The 10,601-nt window shown below is 30.6% G+C and overlaps 1 protein-coding gene across 1 annotated transcript in view; it reads right to left on the reverse strand.

The window, feature by feature from the left end:
- Positions 1-10,601, reverse strand: part of LOC108547443 (zinc finger protein 205) — an 87,789-nt gene that overhangs the window by 59,728 nt on the left and 17,460 nt on the right. Inside the window, 3 exon segments of the mRNA XM_017899973.1 lie at positions 4,193-4,347; positions 4,350-4,397; positions 7,617-7,838. Of these exon segments, the coding sequence (XP_017755462.1) occupies positions 4,193-4,347; positions 4,350-4,397; positions 7,617-7,838 (425 nt within the window).

Consider the following 10,601-nt stretch of genomic DNA (forward strand, 5'->3'; position numbering starts at 1 on the left):
GATGAATAATAATAATAATAATAATAATAATAAAATAAAGGAACTGTGGAATCAAGAAACAGTCACAGTAGTACCCATCGCTATATCCACAAGAGGCATTACATACAAAAAGTTCATACAAAACCTAACAAGAATAGGCTTATAACCACAACTACACATAGGACATACAAAAAGCAGCAATACTAAAAATCGCAACAATAGTCAGAAAAGTCATCCAAAAAGAATAGTGAACAAGCCTACGACTTGGTTAAAAACCCGTCTTACAGCTGAAGGGACCACAAAGTGTTGACCAGTGAGAGCATGGACAGGAATAATAATAATAATATTAACCCATTGCACTCGACGATCTTTTGGCTAAAGATGAGTAGGAGTTCAAAGATTGTGAAGTGCTATAAAGCTGGCGATATTTCCTTCTTTGTTTGGCTGGAAAGAGATATTTAAAGCTAAAAGTGGGATTTTTTCCCGAGTGCTTGGCTAGAAAGGAGCATAAGAAATAAAAATTCGAAGGATTTTTACTGGGTGATAGGTTAGGTTAGGTTCTTCTGGGTGCTTCGATGGAAAGGAATATTCGAAGTTAATAATAATATAAATTTTTCTTGCAGAATTTTAATCGTCAGTTTATGCATGTCACGAGACGAAGGATCTAATGTGTGTAATAAATGTGAAGTGAATATTCCATCGATTCGCATGCTTCAAATGTCACGTGGACTATCGTAGTCCAATAGTATCGGACTGCTTCGTTGGGGATAGATGTGCGTGTATTAAACTCACGAGAAATGCGCTGTTGATCGATTCTTGCGTATATTAGGTTAGTAGATGACAGACGAAGCGAACATACTTGAACACTCTAATTCTTCGGATGTTCCATTACGTGGCTATGCATCGAATTGTTTTGTTGCATGTACGAGTAGATTGATTTGCAACGAAGTTGACAAGTGATCGATAGAAGCTCCCATTTGCTTGCCCACTGCCTATAGCAGACGAAGCAAGCATCCTGTCACTCAGACACTCGCAGTTCTCAAACGTCACAGTATGGATAACTACTAGACTACTTTGTTGCAGGTATAAGTGGATTGATTTGCGTGAAAGCGTGTCAAGAGTCAAGTGATCGACAGAAATACTCATCCATTTGCCTGTTGCACATAGCAGAGGAAGCTAGTATCCTGTCATTAACGAATTTGCGTATGATCGATGAGAATTAAACGATGGATATTTATTAGATCAACGAATATAGAGATTGAAATGAACATTCTGCTACTTACAAGGAGAGTGCAACCCTTTCCCTGGGGACCGGCGTGGCACTTGACGTGTTAAATCCCAATTAAACTTAATTAATCTTTATTGACTACGTCATTTTATTGACAGATACTTAATAAACAATTGATCATTATACCAATACCCGTGGGGTGGTGGGGGTAAGTAGTAGTAGTATAGTATAGTAGTATAGTAGCGTGGCAGTACAGTATAGTAGTATAGCAGCGCAGTAGTACAGTATAGTAGCGTAGTATAGTAGTATAGTAGCGTAGTATAGTAGCGTAGCAACATAGTATAGTAGTATAGTAGTACAGTAGCGCAGTAATATAGTAGCGCAGTAACATAGTATAGTAGTATAGTAGCGCAGTAGTATAGAAGTATAGTAGTGTAGTGGTATAGTATAGTGTATAATAGTGTCCCCACACTACTATACTGGATCATTTTGCTGAACGTCCAAGTGGTTTCATTCGCGTTACATTAGTAAGGAATAGTCGACAGACATTTGCATCTACTTACGTATTCGGTACGAAACGAACGAAACAGATTTATAGTTCAGATTCGTAGGTTCGACAAGGAACAAGCGAACAGCGAAACTTATTAGAGCATTCAGGCGTAGTATATTTCTTTGTCAGCTTAATTGCCGGACAATAATTATCGAATAAGTAACGTGTTTTAACCGCTGTCCTTCTAAATTGAATAAATATGTTTATGCAACTCGAACGATACTGCGAAGCCTCTGTTGCCATAACACATTTTTGCTTCACCTACGACGAAATCGGCGAAGTCCAACGGAAGAAAAATGACTATAAAGATGCGAGACGAGATTGGCGTGAAAGTGTGCGTACGTGTGAGATGGACACGCGACAATGTAGATGGAGATATAAATTCAAGCAGAAAAAGACTGTCAATAAAGTTGGCCTCGTTTTTGCGTTTTGAAAATGTACTTTGAAACGGAGGAAGATCGAAGGTGTTCGATAATAGCATAACTTGAAAAATGAGAAATGCGAAAATTTCTAGTGCGCAGTCAAAGATAGTTAAACGTATTTTTAGTTTCGAAAATGTTTTTTAATTTGGACAACAATTTTTTTCTTCGAGGATGTGATATGAGAAATATTAAAAAGGGGTAATTTTGAAATACCTATATTTGCAAACGAGCATTTGCTGCAAAAGAATTTTTTTAATTAAAATTTTTAATTCATTAAATTAAAACAAAAATTAAAATTTATTAATTAATATTACTCTAAATTATATGAGACTATTTCATTATTATTTTATTAATTTAATATTTCTATTTATGCTTCCATTATTAATATAATAATGAATTACTATAAATTAAAAAATAATTTAAAATAATTTTCCAAATTTCTATTTATGCAACACGAGAATTAATACGATTTAAAAACTAAACATTGAAATATTGTGGAACGAAATATTTTTCTAACTAGAGTAAAGAGAAAGTGAAAAGGAACGAGGAAACGTATAAATCTTGCAAAAATTGAGGCTATTTTTCTACATTTCAGATTGATCGCGATTTATTTTACGAGGTCGAGGGTGTCGAACCAGTGAAAGCTCAGGGTATTTACGAAGCTCGTAAAAGAACGCTATACGTGCACACAAAAACGCGAATAGTCGATATTTGTTTTCGACGATCAACTCGGTTGGTCGAGGATAGAACACAGAGGTCGTGTAGAGATTTCCTAGAGCGATATCCACAGTGTTCTCCGAAAAACTGTCCACCACCTTACCGCTTCGCGATTCGAGTCAGTTTCATCAGGTGGCACTCCCCTTTTGCCTTTCTTCATTTAATATTGATTACTTTGAAATAAGGGCATTGTCTTTTCCATGCCAGAATTAATTTATAATTCGAAGTTTATTGCTTATAGGCTTGTAACACGTGTGCGAAGCAAAAATAACATTTTTCGTTTTGAAGACGGATTCGAGTTGAGAATTTGATGATTTGAGAAGGAAAGACTACTATTTTTCTGTTTTGTTTAAGTATTGTCTTCTTTAACCATTCTAATTTTCGTCCAATTTCTTATTTGATTTATTTTTATGGCCAAATACAAATTTTTTAATATTACTTTATAATTACTAGAACGCTTATAAAATAAAGCGAATTTATTTCTTTTTGGGTAAAATTAAAATTTACCAATATTAATTTGTTATTCATAGGTCTGTTGTAAAATAAAATAAAATTTCTTTCTTTCTTTTGTTTGGAGAAATAAAAATTTTCCAATATTAATTTTTAATTACTATATCTCTTGTAAAATAAAGTGAATTTATTTCCTTTTTTGTAAAATTAAAAATAACCAATATCAATTTGTTATTCATAGGCTTGTTGTAAAATAAAATAAAATTTATGTCTCTCCTTCTTTTGGAGAAATACAAATTTTCCAATATTAATTTTTAATTATTACATCTATTCTAAAATTAAACGAATTTATTTCCTTTTTTTGTAAATTAAAAATTACCAATATTAATTTGTTATTCATAGGTTTGTTGTAAAATAAAATCAAATTTATTTCTCCCTTTCTTTCGGAAAAATAAAAATTTTCCAATATTAATTTGCAAATCACTAGGCTTCTTAAAAAATAAAATAAACTTAGTCCTATTCGATAAAATAAAAATTTTTCGATAGACCTCCCTCGATATTAATAAATTGCCAAATTAAAAATTATAGATAATAATTTTACTTATGAAACAGGATACTTTTGTGATTAATAATTTGGCAACTTCCCTTAATACCAAAATTTTCACTATTTTAGGATAAAATTAACCTTATTCGCCAATATTTATTTCGCTTCGAACACAATAACTATTACAAAAATTCCTGTGAAAATTTATCACAAGTGAAAATTTGTAAAACAATAAATTACAATTCTCAGTGTAACATATGTTCAGAATTTCAAAGAAGAGGAATCTGACATGAGAAACTCACCTGGAATGTCCTTTCTGACGAGGAGGGTGGTGTCAGTGGTGAATGATGGATTTGCCGAGTGATCACAGGTGTCGAGGAAGGACTCCTGGTCGATGGTATCCTGGTTTCCTTTGCTTCTCTCTCGCACACCGTCCCTGGGGACCAGATTTCGCTCTAGACGAGATGTCGTTAGGTTTGGTACTTAAGTTCAGTGGTGCTTCTTCCTCTGAAAATTGTGATCAAAAAATTTCTTCTGTTATTCCAACTTGTAAATAAACAATAATTGATTTTAACCCCTAAAGTGTCTCTCAAGTGTGACAAAATTCAAACAGAAAGTATCTATTTTCCTAAATTGGATAAATATGCCAATTCGAAAATTTGAAAAAATATCAGGGTATCGATTATTATTAAATATGACGAGAACTATGTTGAAAATTTTATAAACTTTCTTTTGATCACTGAAAAATCACCACATATTCCCAAAAGCATTTTATGGTTAATAATGAGGTATAATGATTGACAATTGATAATTGTTGCAAAGAGGTTGGTCAATAGCAATGGCATAATTTAACAGGAAAATTAAATATTATAGTAATAGGTATATGAAATATTACTTGAAAAATGTAGATATATATATAAGTGTATAATTGACTGCACATAATTGTACATATAATAACTAAATACACAGTTAACATGTTACTAATATGTAAGTAACAATTAGTATATAACCAACGTGTGTAGAATAATTAAACATGTAATTAATATGTGTAATAACTCTATGTAAAATATATATCTAATTATATAACTAATGTGTACGTAACTAACAAGGGATATTAGTTATATTTGGGATATTAGGATATTAGTGAGTTGTTATATTAGTGTTATTAATTGTTATATTAGTGGCTACAGGAAATATTGTAAATAATTAATTCATTGACTATACCTATGTACACATGTACACATTTAAGTGTTTTCCTATGTAACGGCACATATACTTCTCTTTAATACACCATACAGCAGATATAACAAAATATTAGAAATAAAAATTTATTAGTTTCTCATACTGTTTCAGATGATATTATCAAAACACTACAAATTTTCTATTCTTTATTTGTATTTCAGATAAGTATCTAATCATGTATCTAATATATCTGAAAAAGATCCAGATACCTATATAATCAATATTTATTTACTGATATAATAATATAACCATCTAGGTACCTATATAATTAATACATAACCAAATTTTGTACAGTAATCAAATTCACAATTAATCTGTATATGTATCTAATCATGAATCTAATATACCTGACTAATATCTAGATACCTATATAATCAATATTTATTTACTGACATAATAATAACATTACCAAAATATGTACAATAATCAAATTCACAATTAATCTGTATACGATAAGTAAATATATACTTAATACATATAATTGCATACAATTGCATAATATGCATATAATAAATATATATAAAGCAAACGCAAGAACCAGATACTAAATTAATATATACACAAGAACCCGGTAAGCGGGAAACAATGGATAGGCAAATTTCAAGTCACGAAGTAGGCAGTATGTAGAGAGGCAACGCGAAGAAGAATTCATAGCGAGCACACCTCGAATATCATTGGATGGAGAACCCTGCATTGCCTTACAATGAGTATAAACCTAATTCGTTATCGTTCGACAGCCTGCGTAGAAGGTTCGCCGTATAATCACCGGCAATTATCGAAATCGAAACGGTGTACAGCACCGAAAAGAATTCGTAATTGGTGTAATGGCAGACCTCCTCTACGCCACCGATAACGATACGCGAAGAACGTCGATGATGATAAGCGTTCGCCAAGTGCTCGTGGAACGGAATCGATATTGCCCACTTACTGCACTCGCGACCAAATTACTCTGCGAGTTTCCCCCCTTTCAAGGACCCCGAGTTTTTCTATGCTTCTTCGTCGATTGTAACAGAGAAATCTCGTAAAAATCGAATTTCTGGGGAATTTTGGAATAAATTTATTTCTAAACGGTCGAGTTATGTTTAGAGCGAGTCGACTTTTGTTTATTTTTTGGTTAATTGTTTATGATATTCTTTGTTCCGCTTTATTAATTACTAGAGAAATTTTGTAAGAACCGGTTATCTAGGGAATTTTGAGATAAATTTATTTTTAAACGGTCGACGAGTTATGTCCAGAGCGAGTCGACTTTTGTTTATTTTTTGGTTAATTGTTTATGATATTCTTTGTTCCGCTTCATTAATTACTAGAGAGATTTTGTAAAAATCGGTTATCTAGGGAATTTTTAGATAAATTTATTTCTAGACGGTCGAGGAGATATATTAAGAGTGATTTGATCTTTGTTTCATTTTGATCGATTAGTTTAGTAAATTAATTATGAAATTATAATTATAAACTAATGCAAATTTGATTGATTAATTAAATCAGTGTTACTATGATCTTAAATTGCATTATGCTACATTTATATTTTGATTTTGACTTTTATTAAGATTTCGATTAAGGTATTCAAGTAAATTAATGCAGTGATCAAATAAGATTATTATAAACAATGTTTATAAAAATATCCGTTATTGAGGAATAAATGTTATTACATATTAACAAAACAGTAACCAAGCTCCAAATATCATATACGGATAAAACTGTCTGTCAATCCAAAATAAGCAAAAGCGAAATAATAATGACTATTTATATACATTATATTATATTAATAATTAATCCATAATTAATAAATAAATTAATAATACAAATAAAATACAGTATCCATTTTATAGAAATAATTATTTACGTAAATAACATAATCGAATAAAAAATTTATCTAAATAATAATTAGAATAATTATTCCCGCAAAAATTAAAAATGGCTAGAATTAATTAAAATTAATCGAAGACAAATACTCCACTAAAGATAATTAAAAGTAATCAAAACTAAATATTTGACCAAAAATAATTAAAAAGAACTATAATAACTATTTGACCAACAATAATTAAAAGCAATCAAAATATACAAAACATTCGGCCAAAAATAATTAAAAAGAATTACAAATAACTATTTGACCAACAATAATTAAAAATAATCAAAACTAAATATTCGACCAAAAATAATTAAAAGCGATTAAAAATAAACATTTGCCCAAAAATAATTAAAAAGAATTACAAATAACTATTTGACCAACAATAATTAAAAATGAAAACAAATATTCCACCAAAACCAATAAAAAATTCGAAGAAAAACATCCGTCACCTAAATTAACCTAAGTCATAATCGATCGACACGAGTACCGAAATGAATCTAACGGGATCAAAGAAAAATAGCCACTCATTCAGTACCATTCATCTCACACTCCCATTTTCACGCCTTCTATCGAATCAACTTCCACACTCATCCAGCTAATTCTCCACAAACCGCGCTCTTAATTAAAATTCTCACCGAACTTCGGCTTCTCCGGTGTGCATCTCCGTGGCGAGTTGGCTCTGGACGTGTTCAGGGGTTCCGGTTGAATGGGCGAGCAATTTGCAACCGGTGTGGTTTGCTGGCTAGGGATCCTCGAGGGTGGTAGCAGGGAATGGGGTAGCAACAGACTCACGTGTTGAGCCCACCACGCAGCCCCGGTAGTCCTGTAGCCTCCGTACATCAGGCCACAGCGCATTTCTGAAACCCAGAATCCTCCGATTCATCGAAACCACTCACAAAAGACCTTAGGTCTTCTCATAGACCTTAGAATCAATTAACCTTTTGCACTCGAGAGGCGACACTCAGTCGCCATTTAATCAGATTCTAAGAATCGACGTTAATTAATATATCAAATTTAAAATTACCCAATGGTGCGTGGAGTGTCAAAGTAAAATAATTCTACGTCTTAATTTGTATACGATTTCTTGTCTTATTTTATTGTAAATACCAAAGAGTTTGTTGCTAGGAACAGAATATTTTATATTTGTCGATGCAGATGATCGTAGAAATATTTCTTGCTTGCTTAATTAACCCTTCGCACTAGACAGACCTAACCTAACCTAACTTTCAGTCGCTATTTAATCACATTCTAAGAATCGACGTTAATTAATATATCGAATTTAAAATTATCCAATGGTGCGTGGAGCGTCGAAGTAAAATAATTCTACGTCTTACAATTAATTTGCACTTCTTATTTACCGTTTTGAAAATATCCTCGACTTTATGGCAGAAAGTCTTCGAATTACTATGTTTCCGTAATGAAAAGATCGTCGAGTGTAGAGGGTTAATATCTCGAGTACGAGGAGATTAGGCTATTCTGCGTTGGACACAGTAGGTTCCTCGTTAAGGGGTCAGGACAATTTGAAATTTTGAAAAAATCAATTTTTTTTTGTTCGTAAATTGTCGACACAAAAGTCTTCGAACGCTATATTTCAAAAGAATTGACTAACCTAAAAATTCCGATTTTAACGAACATTTGTATATATGCAAATCGTAATATGTTATAATGAGTTATATATGAAGGATGAGAAATTATAAAATTATAGGAAAATGGCATAAAATTGTATTCGGTTAAGTTAAATATACAGATATATTATATTATATTATTTAACTAAAATTACATTATATATGTATAGTATAATAGAATTAATTAAGAATTAATAGAATTATTTTATTCCAATATTTCATATATTGTTATATTTTTGAAAATGTACTATACATTATGTAATATTAATGTGTAGTATCATTAATTACTAATTATCTTGAAAAATATATTTCTCTCATTTATAAGAAAGAAATAGTATATTTCCGTTAATTTTTAAAATCCGACTTAACTTTTTTTCAATTCCTTATGTATATTTTATCCTAAAATGTAATTATCATATTCCATAAATTTATTATAAAAATTAAAAAATTTGAATCTAGTATATAAACTATCAAAAAGAATATTTAAATCTAAATCTGAATCTTTTATGCAAATTAAAAAATATAAATCTATTATATAAAATATGTAAAAGAAATCTCTAAATGTAAATATAAATCTATAATAAAAATTAGAAAATTAATTTTTTCTTTGTTTCTATTATTTGCATTTATATATTAAATATTAAATTACACGATCTTGGCCATCAAAGAATTAAAAACCCTATTTTCAATTTTTAATATAAAACAGAGCTTTGCATTTGCGAAGTTACTACAACCTACATGTTAATAACAAAATTTTATAATTTTCTGTTACTTTTCAAAAAATTTAAATACCAAGAATTATTAAAAGAATTTTTAATAGGTGCAAGAAGGAGTTATTCTCGGTTAGATAGAGTTAGCTGCTCGTTAATGACTATGGTGTATGACTATGAGGTATTAGATGATGTGGACGATGTAAATATTTTGATTGAGAATAAGAGATTGAGTAGAAATGCTCGAATGGCAAGATGTTTGTATCCAAGTTTGGCTGACTGTGTTGACACGGATTACGCTTCTACTTTCGTAGAAGATACTAGTGACGACTGTAAATATTAGCAATTTATTAGGATCAGATCAACACATTTATTGCATGCTTCTTGGATCTGAATTGATTAAGAATTTATTATTAATTAATAAATCGCGAAATTTTAGAAAAAAGTATTTGCACTGATTTATATGATTCATATAAAATGTCATGGTAGAATGTCCTGAGAAATAAAAATATTTAAATAATACTTTAACGTTTGGCATGATTTTCAAATCTTGTTATTAAATAACATTTAAATATTAGTATGTTTGGGAAAGCGTCATAATCACAATTATAAAATTTTTACAAATTCATAAGCAATTGAGTACATTTTTTAACAACTTTATATTGATAAATCCTTTGTATTAAATAACGAAATTGTTTTAAAGAACAAATGATTGGGAGAAATTTTCTATACTCCTGCGATTAGTATAAAAAGTATATGAAAATATATACGCGTTATATATATAATAAATGAGATCTATGGATTAGGCTCTGGTGACGCGTACGCGTTACTACGGCCCTGAGGAAGCTAGCTGGACCAACAATGGTCGCGTGGCGGCAAAATACAGTTTACACGTTACAGATTATGTTTTGCCATTCTGTCAAGGTTGAAAATCATCCCGACATATTCTCTGGATGGTTTCTTCTTCCAAAAAGTCCACAAAATACGATACTGTATAGAAAATTAGAGCTAAATAAAGAACTCATTACAAAAATACGAAAATAATACGTAGAAAGTAAACTCGGCGGCTTATTTTTAAATTTTGATAATAAATTACAATTATTCAAAAATGCAAATAATTATAGTTATGGATATCGATAAATTTGCGAAACTCTTGTCTAACTTTTAAGATGAAAATGAATCTCCTAACTTTTTTAGTTTTCGTATGATACTTCGTTTTAGCCAAAAACTCGTGCGTTTTTAGAAAATTTCGTATTTTTTCAAAAACCGAGGATGATAAATTTGA

This window comes from Eufriesea mexicana, unplaced genomic scaffold (assembly GCF_001483705.2).
Source record: "Eufriesea mexicana isolate 0111107269 unplaced genomic scaffold, ASM148370v2 scaffold1030, whole genome shotgun sequence".
Classification (NCBI taxonomy): Eukaryota; Metazoa; Arthropoda; class Insecta; order Hymenoptera; family Apidae; genus Eufriesea; species Eufriesea mexicana.